The 19,679-nt window shown below is 37.1% G+C and overlaps 1 protein-coding gene across 3 annotated transcripts in view; it reads right to left on the bottom strand.

Moving 5' to 3' along the window:
- Positions 1 to 18,513, bottom strand: part of MDFIC (MyoD family inhibitor domain containing) — a 50,637-nt gene extending 32,124 nt beyond the window's left edge. The window contains exons 1-3 of one of the 3 annotated variants that reach the window (XM_068669522.1): positions 18,378 to 18,513; positions 16,174 to 16,329; positions 5,234 to 5,365 (exon numbers count right to left, since the gene is read on the bottom strand). In XM_068669522.1, the coding sequence (XP_068525623.1) occupies positions 5,234 to 5,365; positions 16,174 to 16,264 (223 nt within the window). In that variant the 5' untranslated portion in view covers positions 16,265 to 16,329; positions 18,378 to 18,513. Of the gene's footprint in view, positions 1 to 5,233; positions 5,366 to 16,173; positions 16,330 to 16,741; positions 16,902 to 18,377 lie in introns of those variants that run through there. The other 2 variants (XM_068669523.1, XM_068669524.1) reach the window with 2 other exon arrangements.
- Positions 18,514 to 19,679: the final 1,166 nt, after the last annotated feature.

Genomic DNA, 19,679 nt, shown 5'->3' with positions numbered 1-19,679 from the left:
AATTTTCTGAGGAATTTTGGAACAGAAGTAGTAAGAGATCTGCCAGACCACAGGGGAGAAAGAGAAAAGACATGGGATAGTTGTCTGCTGGAGAAAGGATTAGAGCATCACTCTGGGAAAGGAGCTTGTAGGGAGGTGCTTCACACCGCTATTCCTTCTATGGGCCAGATTTCTTAAAGACTTGTCTTCTTTTTCTTAAAGAAGAATCTAAATATCAAATACTGCATTCCTGTATTTCAGTGTTTAAGTACTGAACTGATTAAAGTTTAGTTCATCCACAGGCCCCCACGTTTTTCACATCCAGATGGAATGAATACCTGGATATACTGGGAACATTATGCAAACCCTTCAGACTCAGCAAGATATTCTGAATAATTTCCATTAATCTATTTTACAAAATTTCTATGTTCACACACTCAGTTACACTAGAAGATGATGGTATGTGTCATGCTTTCTAACTTTTAAAAGAACCATTTAAGTTATCTCAAGAACTGGCACTATTTTCTAGACAGAATGAACACAGTCGTCTGAAATCACAGTAACTGTAACATGACTATGCACTATAAATTATCCAAGAAAAGGTACTTTGGAAGATAGAAAGAACATAGAACAGCTCTAATGACAAATGATCTTCTTGTTTGCAAAAAAACAGTCCCAAACTCAAGCTTGTATAATGTAAACTGTGGAAAACAGCCACTTAGCCATCAGGAAAAGGGGATTTCCACACATTATAGTTAAATAAATAACCACGTAAAGTAAAAATGTCAACATAAACATATAAAACCAATATATATATATGTATTTAAATCTAGTTTTAAATTTCAATTAAAAAAGTAAGAATATACTAAATAAAACAGGGAGCACAAGAACATGTAAAATTGTTTAATCCCCACAGAGCTGAATGAAGCACCTCTTTCTCTGAAGACCCACTTTTATCGGGAGGCTGTTTCATGGAGGAGAAAGAGGCAATTGAAGCTACGAAATGATGGATAGCAATGACCTTTCTATCTGTAAAACATGGGCATATTTTAGGTATTTAATCTTGAGAATTGGATTATTATTAATCAATTATTCATGACAATTTGAATCTATGGTAGATGTTTTTTGTTTTCTTAAATATCACATAGCTAAGGTCCATCTTGAGAACCAGAAAGGAGATTAAATCCTCACGAGTAAATAGTGTTGGCACTGGCATTTTCTTCCCTCCTAAAAATTTCTTCCCTCACATAACAGGGCATATTGACAATTACCTTGTACTCTATGTAGAACTTTTGCCTAAATATTCTGAAATCCGACTTTAGAGTTGGGGGCAGGGGGAGGGGGAGTTGCTTGTTTGTTTGACTTTCTAACAAGGGAAAAGATAAGCTTTCCCAAAGAACAAGGCAGGGCATTGCGGTAATGCAGAGCAGCAAAAACTGTGATGGCTTCATTCCTATGGCCACAGATTATTCTGCTGTATGGTTTAACATTCACTTTTTCTCATTTGCCAAAGGTGAGTGATACCAGAAGCAGAATGTCTCCATTAAAGGCCACCAGATCATATAATGAAAATAAGCAGAAGGTGTTTGCAGATATTTAAAATGCATTGCTGAAGACGAAGGAAAAACAGATGGAGCTATTAATGCTAAACTCTTTTTAAAAGCAGAACCTCTACATCCTTAAATAAAATGCAAGCTACGTGTGCTTCTGTGAAGGGTAGGGAACAGATCTTAGCACTGCCTTGAAGAATACCTCAGATTAAAACTCTAAAATTATTCCAGTTTGGGGAACTACAATTGGAAAGGAGACTCTCCCTTACTGCAGCTGTAAAATTGAAGTATCGGGATAGCAGTGGTCACCTTCTCAAGAGTAAAATCAAATTAATACACCTAAAAATAATTTAGCATGCAGCTCTACCTGTTCTCAAATACCCTATTTTATATATATATATATATATGCATATATATACACACACACACCTTACTTCCAGTTTAATTGAACTTCCAGACATTAGATCTAGTTCTTCCTCTGTGTGCTACAGATAGAGAACTTATCAGATTTCTCTTCTTTGTGGCATCACGCTTCTTAGGGACTAAGCAAGCCATTCCTTACACTCCTTGCTAACACTGAACAGATTGAACTCCAGGAGTTTTTCCACAATAAGGCATGTTTTCAACTACTCTAATCATTCCTGAGATGTTTGTGGTTCTCCATTGACCCTTCTCCAACAGAACACAGTATTCCAGTAACAGTTATGAAAAGCATTAACAATCAATACAGAAACTCAACATAAACTTTTCCTTCTTATTTAGCTCTCCCTTGTTTACATGCCAGTATACAGTAGCCTTTTGAAGCACAGAGTTGCACTGGAAGTTAATATTCATCTACCACAATTCACAAGCTCTTTTCAAAACAGGCTAATTCCCTGGTTAATTAAATCCTTAACTCTTTCCCAAGATTTACCCAGGATATTATGAAAGTTTTCATTCTAGGGAGAGGGAGTGCTCCAAAGGAGCTCGGGGAAGAGGTAACCTGGGGGAAATCTCATAATCTAGAAAGAGTTTTAAAAGTGGCTTGAGAAAGGGTCTGCAAGATAAAGGTGAACTGGAAGTATCTTAGTGTGGAAAATGGGTGCAGCATTTTAGTTTATTGATGTTGCCTGGTAAAATGAGTTTATAAGTGCAAATAAGAAATCATACATAGTGAAGTCATTACAGAGTCTCTAACACTGGACTTCGTTGTTGGTGTGCCAGTAAAACTGACTGATTAATCTACTTCCATACAACAGCAGGGTAAAACAGCTGCAAACAAGAAGAACCTTGGAAATTATATGCTGGAAACATTTATACAGTGAAAACAAACTAACACAAATGGATTATGTATCAGCTGTGGGGCTGGAAAACAATCTGTATGGGAAAAAAAAGAAACTGGATCACTAGGATAGTGGTGAATAGTTGTTAATACTTAGAACACTAGTGTGTCTTGTCTAAAACAATTTAAAGAAATGGTTTTAAAATAGTTCTGAATAGTCAAAACACTATTTATTTCCAACCTCAAGTTTCTTTCAATATGCAATATTCCACAAAATTTAGTCTAGCAGGGTAATAGATTTGGTTAAATCATAGTCATTCTGATCTACAATACCAGTTATTTAAAATGAACTGTCTAAACAATGTTTGTGATAAACTCCTTTTTTCCACTTGTTCTATTATTCATATTTTAGTAACTATGTAGATCAATTTGTAGAATTTACGAACACAAGACTTGGCAGTGAGCCAAACACTCTTCTTTAATTTTGACTTTTTTGACTTTTTGACTTCTCTACTCATAGCTATATTAAAAATAAAAATAAATAAATAAAATAAAAAAAAGCTAGAAGGTTTTGTTTGGCCATTTTGTTTGGTAATGAAACAAAAAATTATGGATTTGAAACAGAGAAAGAAGTGCATAGAAACAACTACGCAATTGTATCATAATAAAGCCACTAGCATACAAAATTCAATTATCAAAATTATCAAGGTTAGGAGTTTTAGAGACTTCCTGCTTTTACCTAAGCTTGCTTTCAACAAAGATAAACTGCCACAGACTCCAGGAAGAGCACATTTATGCACAGGAGGGCTTCCGAATTTTACTGTATCTCTACCCTTTTTTCCTGTTGTTTATTTATTTATTTTTAATTTGTAGACAGAGAACCTTCCTGTCACAGAGACATATAACTGCACATAACTGCCAAGTCACTTTACACTTACTTCGCTGTCAGGGACTTGCAAAATCTGCTGCAATTTCTACCATACACTGAAAAATTTGCCTTTTTCTCTCCTACTTCCCCAGCCCAAGGGTTGCAGTGAGGAGCTTAGAGGAACCACAGCGCGAACCATCCTTGGACCTTTCTTCCATAGTTAAGGCATGCTACTAATTTGCTGCCAAATAAATCTTTTTTCCCACAGGTTCAGGAATAAGGAACCCTCTAGGAGGGGGCAATTAGAACAAGACCACTCCAAAAGCAGCTGACTCTGTACCCACCTTCCTACATCCACAACCAAAGTACAAACCAATTGCTTGTTTACTCGGTCTAAAGTAAACAATATTTGGGGGTTAAGAAGACTATCAAATCATGGAAGCGAATTCTTCTCCTTTATAGCCCATGAAGAATTATTTTTAAATTTTCAGATAAATATCTGACATGCTAAATTCAAGTTCTCCTATTAAAGATCTTGAAAACTATTCACTACATTAAGGATGTAACTATTTACCAGGATTAATTATTTATATTTATTATTTAGGAGAAGAAAAAAAAAAAAAGAAAAAAAAAAAGATTAACTAATATTTGAGTTTCTTTGCAAATCTTTACAGAAAGTTCAGGAGAAGCTGATCAAGAATATCCAGCCTAAGAGCTGGAGTACAACTAACTCAGTATTGAGTCTATTTGCTTTTTGAATGCACCCTATGATTAGGGAAGTTTCTCCTGCTGCCCCTCCCTTGAACATCTAGTGTTCAAATATGCACAGAATTTTAAATCAGCAGTTAACAGAAATATTTTTGCCTCAGGAGGGTGCAATTATAGATGATATTTTGGATGATCTTTTGGACAGCATGTGATCCTCAAGTGAGAAAACTGGGAATAATCCTGCACACCCTTTTATGTTGTAAAGCATCTAAGACATACTCTAGGAATGTGGGTTTGTAAAATTCAACTTAAAAAAAAAATAAATTAAAAAAGTCCATAGCACTTTAGATCTAAAACCTTGTCTTACAGCATTCTTCTACTTTTGAGAGGACTAAAACTACTTTCAGATTCAAAGCTCTGTATAAAATTACATCTGAACAGTCCTTAGCATATTTGGTAGAAACTTCTCAGTATAGTTTATCACTGAAACATATAACCTGAGAAATCTAAGGTGATGACATTGTGCACAGTTGCACAATGCAGCTCATGTGCCTACTAAATGCACAGATCATGAATAATATTATGAATATTATATTATTATTATGAATAATAATAATATGACATAAAGGGTTAAAATGTAAGTACCATAAAGGTCTACAATATACCACACTGCTCAAATCACACCTTTATTTCAATTTGTTATTTATAGATGCTGACAGAAGTCATTCCGGGAAATAAATTCCAAGACACGCATTATAGTTGCAACACAATTGCATTTGACACACATTTAAGGGAGTCAACAGGCAGTATCCCCTTACACTACTAAAGCAAGCCTAAATGGCAGCAATTTGTTCTGGAAATACTTACTTCTGATGAGGTCACCATCAGTGCGATTTCCCCAGACAGACTGCTCTTGTATCTCTGGCTGTACACTTTGGTTACTGGAAGGCTGTTTTATGTCTTTATCTCCTGCCGCAGGATTTTGTTGGTCAGTTTTTTCTAAGTCGAAAGAAATTTGAGGGTATTAGTTTCTTTGGTATTTTTCCTCTACATGAGCAAATCTCATATTTGAAAGTTAAAAACTAGAGAACATAAAATATAACTTTTATTGGCATCTCATACATTGTCCCTAGAAATAATTCCTAATAAAATCAATTTTCAGTTTGTTTTCCTTTGTAGATTCTTTGTAGTTCTCTCTTTAAAAAAGTCTTTAGTCTTAGTTATTGTTCCTTTAGTGATACAAAGAAATACTCAGCACCTTTTGTAAGAACAACTTACAAGTGAATTTATGTTTAGTTACTTTCCATGACATTTTCAGATAAAAATTTGAATCTGTCACACAGAAAACATAGTTTGTCCGTAAGCATGTGCCTCTGGCATATAAAAGCCACAGAAATTCCACAAAAGTCTGCTTTCCATTATTTAGAATTCAACATATGATTAAAGACAAATATTGTTCTAACATCAACACTGATTAGTACAAAGATTTCAGTATAGCACAATTTTCTTGTCTTCATGAAACAGCTACACTTTTAAAAGCCATTCATGGAGTCAACTTTTAGCCTATGATGAAGGGAAAAATGATTTTCTCTCTCCAAGTGTATACAAGTTGCAAGGAAGTTTCCATGGTAAGGTTTTTTGAGGGATTCTTAACATTATTTTAAAAGAGAACAGATCTTGTTTTGATGATTTCTCCAATAAACTCATGTAGACCTGTATTTTCTCAAACCAAAGTAAGCGACAGCCTTCACTTTCGCTGTTGTTAATGTTCTAAGTTTGTTCGTTTATTTATTTATTTTTACTGGCATTCAAGGAAGCATTTCCAAATTACTTTGTTCATTATTCATAGTCATAGATTATTAGCTTATATCATTTACTTGAAGGATGTGTAGACCACTAAATGTTTTCAGTTTGGAGTATTTTTTCAGAGTATTTATAATATCTAATATTTACAGTAAAACTAAAGTAAATGAGCAACTGCTGAAAAGTCTGTTAGCTCTCTCTTTTTTTTTTTAACCTATAACATATTTATAAACTACTTATCACAACGTAGTGATTTCATATCCTCTACTAAAGCATCAGTTTCAGTCTTCTGACATAGAGAAATTGCTTAGTGCTACAGCGACATTTTAAAGGTTAGTTTCTTTATGTAACCAACAGCAGTTTGAATTTAAATCCTAACTTTCTGCCTTTGTTATCCACCCTATTAAACTGAGCCATTGAACATCACTCAAAATAATATATGCCATATTGTATGTATAGTAGCATGTGCCTTCAAGCACTGCTGCTCCCCTTCTATTAATTTCCACCTCTGAAACATCTGACCCAGCTACCTATATGGTACTTATCTCTCTGCACTCCCTCACACCACTGTTTCCTCAACAACTTGTCAATATTTCTTCAAGCTCATCCTGAGATGAACAGTTTCACTGTGATTGGTGTAGAGTTACTTAAGTGATTGGAAAGATAGCTATTGACTTCAATGAATTTTGCACTTCGCCCTGTATGACTTAATCTCACCTAGATTCTCATCGTGTCCAAAACCAAAAAACAGCAAACAAACAGAATACTGGAGGATTATCTTTTTTTCCCAAGCCCTTTGACAGACTTTAGTCACAAGTTATTTATCCCAAATATCTATCAGACACAAATATGACTGTATTGAAGTATGATGATTTTGCTTCTGCAGTTAGGCATTAGGTTCAAATGTGTCTCAAAAGTGTTTGAAAAGTGCTCTGAAATAGGCTGAATGAAAATAAGTAGCGTCCTGGAGAGAGCTAGTGTAAAAGAACTGCAAGCACTATACAATCCGCTTTTCATACAGAGTAAGCTCAAATGAGCTATTTTAAGACATTTGGCTCTTAAATTACTTTACTGAAGTAACAACACTAAGATTACAGCAATATCTACCCTGCAGTGGTAGTGCAAAACTGAAGAGCTGCTGTATACATTTTTCTTGTATATGATACAACTTTGCAGAGCACTACTATTTCATGTTGTAAACAACAAATGAACTGTAAGGAAAGATTAGTATTAATATTACAAGGCCCTTGGCACTCTAAATTACATTTTTATCTAATAAATTTGAAGAAGTGCTGAATGCAATGAAATCATCATTATTTATAGGAATTCAATTTTCATTCCTCTGCTTGTTTTCTGTTTGGTATATACATATTCTTTACAGCTTGCATGTGCATTTTTCATGTTTACTTTTATTGTTCTAGCTGGATATAATGAACAGCCAGTCAAAACCATGTAAACAATATTAACAGTTAACAAGAAAGAAGTAAGAGGTGCTATTAAGAAGCAACAGCAGTGTTGCAATTGAATACCAATTTTGATAGGAAATTTGCAGGAATTTACATGAATTGAGTAGCTGTTCTTTGATTTACTGCATTTATATAAAGTCTTCCCCAAGAATGTTCATAATAGAAACTTGCAGCAGAGACATTAAGCATGTATTTGCTTAATTTGCAGTTCTAATCACCCACCAGAGAAATTTTTCTCCCAGCAGATGCTACTATAACAGTGTGGTGGGTTGACCCTGACCAGAAGCAAACACCTTTTCTCCCCAGTGGGGAGAGAATAGAAAGAGCAAAAATGAGGAAACTCATGGGTCAAAATACACTTTTAATATGTGAAAAAAAAAAAGTCAGAAATAAGTAAGTGATACAAAGGCAATCGCTCACCGCCTCCCACAAGTAGAATGATGGCCTGCCAGTCTCCAAGTAATGGATACCTCCCCAGAAACATCCTCCCCTCAGTTGCTGTTGCTGAGCATGAGGTTACATGGAATGGAATAATATACCCTTTGGTCAGCTCAGCTCAGGTGTCCCAGATGTGTCCTCTCCCAGCCTCTTGCCCACACCCAACCTTCTCCCTGTGTGACATGCTGTGTAAGCTTTGTTCAGCAATAGCTAAAACACTGGTTTGTTATCAATGTTGTTTTAGTGATGAATCCAAAAAACAGAACCACAGAGGCTTCTACGAAGAAACCTAACTCCATCCCAGCCAGACTTAGCAAAATGGGCCTTTAGAAAAAGTGTTCAGTTATGTTTAAGATTTTTTTTTTATAGCCACACTACTAAAAAAATAATACAGCAGAGCATTGAAAATAAACAAACTATGGATTCCCGATTAATGGGATCATAGAATTTCTTTTGTTATTATTATTATTATAGAAATATGGTGATAACATATCAACAACTGATTACACATGAAAACAGCCTCAAGAACACTCGAGTCTGTATTTTGTTGATGCCATTATTTTTAGTGCATAAAAATAGTTATGCATTACCTTTCATAAAATAAATTCATTCATGAAGCCAATAAAAATCCACACAAAGACCTTAACCTCCTCTGAAGTGCGATGCTTGTGGCAAATAGGGTTAATAAAACCTACAGCAACTACAAATACTGATGGCTGGATCTGGCCATAACCAGGCATGTCATTTTTCCACTGTGTTTTCAAATAAATTAGTAACACTTCTCTGCTTTAATTAAGCTTAGCCTTAGGAAATTTTTGTGATATTTCTTTGGTATGTTAGCTGCTGCTTCCTCTAGTACACTCTTCCACTCTCAAGTGACTAACGTCCACAACTGAAAGCCAAGAAGAAAACCAGATGCTCTGCTTAGCAGATCAAATAATGGAAGGAAAAGTATCATTATGTTCTGAGTCTGGCTGTATTGAGGCAGAAACCCAATCTCTTCAAAACCATTGCAAGTTACTCCAGGTCATGTCACAAAAGCAATGTAGTCTTCTTACTTGTGTACTTGGTACTACTCGTGTTCAGGGCCCAGATCAGCAACCTGGATGGTTGTGCTCTCCTAAAGGAATAGTAGTCCCTAGGCTTCTAGCCAAAACCCTGTGGCAGTGATACTCAGACAGATCACACTGTGATTTATCCTGAAGTTAAGCATGGGCAAAAATTCTACTTGCGTAGAGAATAATACAAATTTAAGGTTTAAATAAGGAAGAGATAAAACATGCACACAAAGTATAGAATTGAGATGGTTAACATCCTAGATCATATCTATATTATAGACAACTGTTAAGTTAAAAATTAAAAATTTTATTCATATATCAAAATGATCATTTCTTGAAATAAGTGAACAAAGTGAACTCCTACTTTTTTGTTACTTGGAATTATTAAAGTATATATAAAATCACTTTTATAGAACATTAATTTATTATACCACAATATTTTTAAATTTATTTTTGGAATTAAACTGTAGTACATATATTTCATAGAATAAATCCTTGTTTTCATAGCTGAAAACTACTGCAATATTGTTAACTCCTGTTTTGGTTTAATTAATATGCAAAACTGATAGAAGAGATAAAAAAGATGGGTAAAGGATGTGCATTTGGAGGACACATCTCAGAGAACTCAAGTCTTTGACAAACAATTGTCTTTTCTTCTTCAAGTGCTTGTCCATTTGTACATTCACACTCTAGCTGTATCCACACACGCCCTTATGTCTCTTGAGTTTACTAAGAAAGGGGTCTCAATGGCTGCTGCAAGACCAAGATAGCAAGCATAGTATCATGCTTTACTACATCAAGAACTGCGTAATGTCCGACCCATCAACATGCAAAAAGATGAGAACAAGCACCTATATATTAAGTGGGTTGGGCATCTTCATCCTGTCAAGGGCAGCTGATTTCTATTCTTTAGATGACATAAAGCCATACACTGACTCAGTCATCTCTTCCAAAAATTTGAACAATGAAAGTGCTAGACCAGCAACATGACAAACTGGACCTGAGAAACAGATTCAGATTTTGCATATTGGCACTGTGGACAAGAGTTAAAAATCCCATGACTGTAACAGTAAAAGGCTTTGTTGCTATGACATTCATTTTCTGTTCACCAACAATGTGGTATACAGCACCAAGTAGCAAGTAAAGCAAAAGCAGCTGCTGGGAAAGCTTTCTGGAAACCTGAGTGCATGATGATGAAACCTGTCTCATCAAGGAGACAAAAACCAGCAAAATGGACTGGCACGGCTGACCACCACAAAAAATGTGGAGACAGGAACAGTTTGACTCTTTCACTATTTAAGGACAGAGGAACAGTGGAAGCATGGGGCAAAGCTTACTTAGGCACCTAAATTTGACACAGCTGTGGGGATGTAAACGTGAATCCTCCAAAGGCCTTAGTTATCTCTGAACAAGCAGATGTAGATTTAAAGACACATTGTGCAAAGATCATAAGCCATCCCAAATGGAATTTTGTCTTTCAAAGCAAAGAGATATTGATTGATTGATTGATTGATTGATTGATTGATTGATTGAGAGAAAGAGAGAGAGTGAGAGAGAGAGGAAAGGTAGGTCTATGAGGAAAAAAAAAGTTTCAGAATGTTTCCAGAAGGAGCATTAACAAAACATTTCTTTGTCTCAAGCATGCAGCAGTTGAAAGAAATTGAAGCGCATACAGCAAATGCTGTATTTTAACACTTCTTTGTTCATTAATATCCTAGGTGGCAAGAAACCACTGAGGATACCATTCCCTGCCTTTCACAACAGTAATACAATGGAACAGTGATAATACCAGGTTGCATAATGCAACTATTAGCAATAACCCCCAGTAGTTACTTCATGAGCTGCCTAAGACTTTTATGCATTTCTCATAACAAGTTCAACTGTGCTATTTGTGGAACAGAAAGCCTATTCCAGTTCATGGTTTGCCTGAAATCATCACATTTCATTAATGACTGGTTCTACAATCTAAGTGCAACGTTTATATTGATAATCCACAAATTATCAAGTCCAAAGTCCTCCAATGGAGTTAGATGCCTCCGTTTAGATGTTTGATTTTTTAAAAAATAAACTAACTTGCTTTTATTTCATTTCAGTGCCTTTCATTTAAATGTCTCATTACAACTTTCATTGGCCCCAAAAGCACTACTGAAGAAACAATCTCTTAAAATTAAAGCAATTCAACTGAACTTGGAAAGCTCTTCCACAGAATTTTCCAGGTACAAACCATAGAACAACTATGGATATACTTCAAGTTTGACAGCCTTTGCCAACGTTCTGTCATGATAAATTAAAAATAAATATGAACATGCAAATAGATACCCTGCACTATTAAAAACACAAAGTCCAAAATCCATAAGTGAAAACGTATTTTCATAAATAATCATACTACTTGTCATGTGGTTGGTTAGAAATTTATGTAATTCATCCGATGATGTTTCAAATGTACAAAACTTAAGTTTCAGGTAAATGGTGAGTGATACTGAGCGCAGTGGCTGTCTTTATTACCAAGTAGCACACTATAGTAATGGTGGACCTGTACAGTGAACAATTTGATTTAAAGGACACTTATTATCCCAGATACTTGGATAATACTTTGGACTAACACTCCAGTCTCAAAGACTGAGGGCTCTTTTCTGGCTGGAGTGCATCCAGCACATTCCTGCAGTGCATCTTCCAGATTATTTTGTTCAAAATGAATCTAGTCCAGGTCACTCCCCAGAATCACTCCAGAAAGTAAAATAAAGCAGGGGTGAACAGGAGGTTCATTTCAAAACTTCATTGCTGATCCAAATGAAAATATTACCATAGACATACTCAATTGCTGGATGCTGCTTATTAGGAAAAAAAAAAAAAGTGTTTAAAGCAAAGAGAAATCTAACTTCTGAAGGTCTGGAATGGAATTTGAGAAGAATGATTGTGATGTAAAACTAGCCTATGAGATGGAACGAAAATATTTCAAATTTGATGCAAGATCTTTACAGTCACCTCTGTGAAATACAAGTCTATCACACTCATGTGGACATGAATCACTTTACTGGAACTGCATGCACATGAAACTGAAAGAAGAAGTCTATTATTATGACTAGCTCGAGTTAGACATTTGTGAAAGTTTCAGGCATTCTAGTCAGTAACGTTCAATTTAGTGCTGACAGAAAACTATAAAACAAATTAACACTAAACTCTAGTCAGATTGAAAGCGGAAGCACAAATAGAGCAAGAATTTGGTACATTTGAGCAATTTGAGTGTATGGGTTAACCGTTAAAATAAAAATCCATTACTCATAACACTGAGGCACTGCTAGCAAAGTGCAACAATTATGGTGATAGTAATAGCTGTTGCCTCAAGAATTTCCAGACATTCCCACTGTGAGTCTTCTGTCATCCATGTCTCATCTAGTGCTGTAGCACTCCTTGTCATGAGAACAGTAAAGCACACAAATATTAAGGGGGTTGAAACATGCTGTTGAAGAGGAGCACGTGTTGAGTGCTTTTATGAATGGAAGTTCTGAATGAACTAATGTGTATGGTTTCTTCAGACACCAAAGTAGATTGTATCTCCATCCAGCAACAGTGATATGATTTGCACCGGGAAGAGTGGCCACTTACAGAATTTGACCCCTATTTCTACTAGACTTCACTATCCACTCCACCAAAAGATATATTTATAGATGGCAGTCCAACATTTTCTAAATGTTGTCTGATTCTCTAAATATAGTTCCATGTTTGTTGAACTTCTCTCTTGCATTCTTTGGTTTATTCAAATGCAGAGGATTTAATGGAAAAAGTCTACCCATATTGCTTGGAATTACTGCCCGAGTAATAATCCTGACATGACCTCTAACTTGCAAAATATTTTCCTTAAAGCAGAGAGGCTGATGGTCACAAATTGTCACATTCCTTGTTTAGGGACATTGAATTATTTCGGTACGTGCCACTGCAGAAAATACTTGACCACAGTCAAATTACAGGAGTATAGACATGACACTATTCACTCTGATTATATTGCATGGCACACAGGTAGAAGTAGTCATAATTTGATTCCAAGGAGCTCAGGAAAGCAGAGACAGTATGAGCAGGATCTCGAACAACAGTCCACAACTAGACTTAGGCTTTTGGAAGGATGTGGCAAAAAGTGGGACATTTGCAGAAATTAGGTTAAATCTTTCTTCCTCTCTCAGCAGCAGACTCTGCACAGATAATAGTCTAAAGACTGAAATGAGTTGCTACAAAAGAAGACACTGATTAAATCAACTCTCTCTCAGCACACTAATTGTGGAAGGGCAAAATCCAATAATCTGACAAATAGTTATTTATGCATTAATTCAAAAACGAAGCAAAGAATCACAGTGAGAGCAGGGATGTTGAGAGAATATTGGTTAAAGCAATGTAAGAAAATTCTTCTGAGTTGCAGAAGCCAGAGCATGACACATCTTTAGGCCAAAGTACTTCTCAACCCAGTTTTATCATCTCCAGAACTTATGTAAATCCCCCCATCTGCCTGAAGTTTTATTTCTTCTGTTTTGTTTTTGTTTGTTTGTTTGTTTTCCTTAGATTGTAGGATAGCTATTAGTTGAATATTCATAATTCAGTTGAATTTACTTTTCCTTTTATGAAAGAGAAACAATTAGGTTTCATCATCTGAATGTTTATGATGGCAAGCAAAAGGAGCACTTTGAAGATCTGGATTTTTTGATGATACCTCAAAGAACTACCAGAGAGAACAAAAGACTGTTCTCATAATGTAAAGTATCTGTATCAGTTATAAAATATGCAAAGCATATTAAAGTATGTCATTAACAATCAAAATTATTTTTCACCAGAATGTGTTTAATACTTTGCTATACATACAGTATAAGCCTTTTTTTTTTTTTTGACTGAGGGAACTTTATTCCTAGGTGGACACAGATTTAAAGTATCTATTGTAAAGACAGAGAGTCATCAATTATATATTAAAAAATGAGTCTAAGTAAATTAATAGTTATTTCAACTTACTACATATTTTTCCAAATACTTCTAACCTACTTCCAGAGGTAATGTGAATTTCAATCACAGCTGTTACACTTATCTCCAAATTCTACAGAAGTTGGTGTACTTTTGGATGTCCTGTGGGATGGTATAGAGAGGGTTGGAGGGTTTTGAAAGTCCCAGACATATTATCTTATATCTTTAGCCCTGGAATATCTGGACTACCTTACCCTGTAACTACACACTGCAAAGCTGACAACAGAAATGCTGGAATATAGACTGGAAATGTTATGAACTCACCTCTTCCTCTTTCCACCCCCATTTCCCCAACAGACTTATGCTAGAAAAAAGCATCAAATATCCACAGTTATCCTTAAATCTAAGTTCACTAGAATTCAAAAAAGTCTTTCTGCGAACTATGCATATGCTTTAAAATTGATCACGTGCCTTGAAAGGTGTGGCAAGTGAGCAATCTTGAATCAACACGTTATACTTGTTTGTACCTTAATGATCCCTGAAAAAGTAACTCCAAAATCCTTCACCTTGACAGCTGTGTGCTGTAATTGTGTCATTCAGACCTTCTGCACAGAGCTTGTCTGTGAGAAGACCAGCGTTCCCTTCCTTACTTTTCATAAAACAGAAAGGTGGGTATTGAAAAATCTTACATATGACTTTATTTCAGAGTAAAAACGTAATTCAAAGTGGGACTGTAAGAATAAGACTGCTTTCCAGGCTAGTTAGCTCACTGGCTTACAACTTCAATAACTTTGATGTATGGCCTACGCATAAAATTTAACCAGTGTGTCCACTTGATCACATGGCAGACAAAATCAACAGATTGAAAATAAACATGTATCACAGATACTGATTTTTTCTGGCAAAAACATGATTTTAACAGCTCAGTTCTGCATGCTTATCTTCTGTATCTAATCTTTTTTATTATTTTGTTTTACTGTTTAGAAGTTCTGAGTCATTCTCAGAACTTCTGAAAAAAAAAAAAAAAAAACAATTAGAGAAGTATAAGCCAATTTTATGTGTCTCCTTGCCAATTTATTTTTTATTTTTTAAAAACTTTGCTACAGATACTTTCTGGTTTCTCAAACAAGTCTTCAACTTTGATTTCACATAGTTATTGATTTTCCAAGTTACAAAAGCAGAGACTGCATCTTTAATCCACAATTGCACAACTATGCTCTCAGTATCTGCTAACAGTTAACCACATAGATATAAAGTTACAGTCTTTGAACAATCTTATTTGTCTGTTCTTCAGGGACTTTTAAAACTGCTCTCAGAATTGTGAAAAGCAAAGATGTAGCTCTAAATGCAAAAAATAATAATTAAAAAAAGTCTCATCTTCACAGACCAGAACTCAGTAGGCAAACACACTACCCTTTTTGAGGGTAACCTACAGTATACCTTTGTCAAACTTCTGTACATGAAGGTGATCAGAATATAAAGATATCTTGTGTAATTGCAAATTTCACATAACTGCACATCATTTAAAGAATTTATTGCTATGATGAATGAATGTACTTTAAAAAAAAAAAAAAAAAAAAACATTAGAACAGCAAATATAAAACAAGTTAATACTCTCAGAAACAGGTTTTAGGTGTAACATCAATGAGTGGCCTAAGAAAAACAGGGAAGTGACCTCCAACCTGAACAACACTCCTGCTCCAGGATCTACCTTTCTCAGTGTATTGCAAGACATGGAAAGAGAGAAGCTTTGCGGAGAAGAGCTCTTAAACACAAACACCAAGGCTGAGGAACAAGAAGGCAGTTTTTAAGGAGCAGCATCTGCCTCTCTGTATGACTGCAGTTTTTCAAGGAGTGAAACGCGGTGCTGACATCAGTGCATCTTTTTTCTTCTTGTTCTTCCTTTACACGTTTTCTACATAGGAATTTCTAGTTAAAACAATAAAGGCGTGGAAGTGAAAGTGTTACAGAGTTAGACCAACTAGGGGAGGCCAGGGGGGAGGGGAAAGAAGAGAGGGGTTAAAACCCACAAAACAAATCAGCAAATGTATCATTCAAATAAAAGGCGCAACAATTAGAGAGAAACTTTAAAGCAACTTACCTCGAGGGAGAGAGATCAAAGCGCTGCTTTCAGTCGGAGCTTGCTCTGGCCCTTCAGGCCCTGGAGGAAGAGGTTCTCCCACTTGGGACATCTGCCAGCTTTCTCACCGAGTCACGCAGAGCCTGCGCCCCCCTCCAACAAAACTAACACGCGACCCTGAAGGAACAAGCGAATGAAAGCACTCGTTAATCTATTTCACACGTTAAAAAAAAAAAACAAAAAAACTCGCGGCTCGGGGACGAGGGACCGAGCAGGAGGAGGAGAGGAGGAGGGACGGCAAATCTGAGCGGCAGCGACTCGGCGGGCACCGGGGAGCCGGGGGCGGCCCGGGGGGGTCCCGGGGCGGCGGCTGCGGAGCCCCCCGGCGGCTCTGAGCTCCCTCTCTCCGCCTCTTCTCCTGCTCCTCCGCGGTGCCCGGCCCTAATCTCAGCGCCCCGGCCGCCCGCAGGCTCCTCGGCTCCCCTCTCCCGGCCCGCAGGGTTGGGGGGGGGGGGGGGGGGGCGTCTTCCCCCCAAAACGTCCCCCCGACCCCCCGCAGTCCCCGGGGCGGAGGCGTGCTCGCACACACCCGCACTCGCCCCCGCTGTCCCCCCGCGGCCGCAGTCAGTCCTTTTCCATCATTTCCGGACGATGAAACATCCCGCTGCGGCTGGCGGCGGTGGTGCAGGTCCTGCCGCCCGCCAGCGCCGGGCCCGCGGGCTGGGCTGGGCTGGGCTGGGCTGGGGCTGCGGGAGAGCATTGCTGCCCCCCGCCCCCAGCCGGGCCTCCGGCCACGGAAAGTCCCCGAGGAGGCTGAAACCCGTCAGGCAGAACGAGGGAAAAAGGGAAAAAATAAAATAAAAATAAAAACACACCACCCTTGAAAGGCAGGCTTTCATGCCTGGACAGGGTTTGCAGCTGTAGCCTTTGGCAGAGGCACTGCTCGTGGGGCAACAGCTGGCGCAGAATTAATTGGGCCGCTGTGGTGGTTGTTTGCCTTCAACCAGTTGTGCCTTGGAATCTGGGTAGCCGGGCACGTGAAACGCTGCAGGCCTGCACTTTCCACCTTTCTCAGAGACCAGTTCCAGCCCAACCCAATGCCCTAGTGTACCTCCCCTGCCAACATATGGATGTGTACATTAAAAGGACTCTAAAGTGTGTGTACAAAATTATTCAAACGAAAGTGAAGGATAGAAGTGTTTTTCAAAAGTAATACCCTAGAGAGCAAACCACTTCCTCCACCAGCACCTGCCAAGCGACCTGACCTACCTGTGGTTTTTCTAGATAAGAAATACATTTCTTCCCCATTACAGGACTTGATTTGATTGTCAGTCTCTGTTCTTGCCCACACCATGCAACATTGCCATTACTGCTCATGTACACACTAGCGTCCATATGCTAAGTGCTTGACCTTGCTCATGCTACCACAACTTTGCACACCTCTCTAATAAAGTGTGTTCATGTTTACTCTGTAATTTCCTTAAAACTTAGAAACCAAATTTTTATTATGGTTGAGTAAATATGCTCTACTGGTATGTCCCATCATGGTGTGCAAACAGTTATCTTCTGGGAAGCTGAAACTAGGACTTAGAAACAGCCAAGTTATAAAACTACCTATGTCCTAACATAATAGAAAAGAACTAATGGATATTTATTTTGATACAAGTGCTAAGCAATGTGCTTAGGTATTAAAAGTAAAACTTCATTTCTTAAAGTTTAATATTTCCCAGCAATGCTTGCAAAACAACCAGTATAGAGTGTAAATACCTGAATAGGAGCCATTTCATATACGACACCACACACTTTGGGGCATCACCTGATTTCAACAGCCATCACTGTATAGCTTTATTATTGGTTACCACTGGTGTGAAAGAAGTGTGATGCAACTAATAAGACATGTTATGTACTTTTCTCTGAAAAATACAATCATTTTTAAGTATTTCAGTAAGCTGAGATGTTCTTTGGTACAACATAATATTTCTTTAAACCTTTTAATGATAAAATGGAAAAAATATGTGCTATGTTTGGAAGAAGCCAAGTAAAAATTCCATTTGGGGTACGCAAACTTGTTATTGTATTGCATAATAATAATATGGATATCAATACCTATGCTTCTCATCTAAGAAAACATTGCATAACTTTCCATAGCTCCAGCATACAACAGCTCCTTCTCTCCTCACTGCCCAGGGGGCAGAGCAATTGAGACTTAAGGTAGAAGGACTTACCTCAAACTCGAAAGTGAGTCAGTAGCAGAAGAGAGGTTATGACTCATACCCAACGGACAAGCTTGTATTTTTCCCTCTGAAACTGGAAGCACAGCACAGAAGAGTGGGAGGAGCAATAAGTTAGCCAACCACACCCTCCCTTCAAAACCTTTCATTGGGTAATACATATCGAACAGATACTATCCTTTTTTTTCCTTTTTTTTTTTTTTTTTTTAGGCGTGGTGTTTTTTGAACCTTATCTATGAAATACACTTGGTAACCTTCATGGTGTTTAGTTTATCTTCTTCAAAAAGATGATGGGATGAGCTCAGCCTGCCAAGGTTCAACTATGTAGATGCCTACATACAGTTTAAAACAACTAAATCAATGGAAGAGAAACTCCAGCTTATGTTGCCATATTGCAATTGATGATAGTGTGAGATAACCCCAACCAAGATCAGATAAAACAAGATAAGGGAATCTAGTATTAAAAAAAAAAAAAAAAGTGTGACTCATTGAAATAACATATTAAAAATATCGTGCAACACACTGCACTCTGTTTTAGAGTACACACTGTACTCTAAAAACCAAAAACTGTGATTACTGTAAAAAGATAAATCCAGATGTGGTCACTGTTAATGAGATACCACAGATAGGCAAAGTTCATTGGCATAGTACTGACATCCCAGCACAGCAAATCTAAAATAATTGTTTTATTCTTTTCCTTTAAAATACATATCATTCTAAAATGTTACTGATTTTTTTCAGGAACCAGGTTATAGGCTTTGTGCATATGTATTGCGATATAGTCTTCCATTGCTAGATCATAGCATCACACTTTCAGGTGTGCTCTTCTAGACCATAATGGCAGAATCAGGGATGGATGTGAAAGGGAACTCAAAACATTTATATATAAAAAAAAGCCTTAGACACAAGGTCATAACAGGGCAACCAATCCTTTCTATTCCAAGGAAATCCAGCTCCAAAGAGCACAGAGAGACAAAGAGTAGGATACCAAAATGAAATTAGAGGCATGCAGATTTAACTCCAGAAATGGAGTCAAGAAATGCAGAGAAGCAATTTTTTCCAGTAATGCTGCACATTGCCCTTTAGAGAAAGAAGTCTATATACTGTAAATGATTCTTGCCCAAGTCTAGTGGTTTTCTGCCATGGGATGGACTCTGTAGTGGAGAGGGAATATGAGGCTTAATTGCTGCTTTGCACTAGCTCAAATTGGCATTTGAGTATTAGACCTCATGTAAATCTGAATTTAAAATATGAAACACTATTTTTTTCTGTTTTAGTTTTCTGTTTATAGTGAAC

This window comes from Anas acuta, chromosome 1, assembly GCF_963932015.1.
Source record: "Anas acuta chromosome 1, bAnaAcu1.1, whole genome shotgun sequence".
NCBI classification, from domain to species: domain Eukaryota; kingdom Metazoa; phylum Chordata; class Aves; order Anseriformes; family Anatidae; genus Anas; species Anas acuta.
This window is presented reverse-complemented; position numbering and strand designations above follow the sequence as displayed.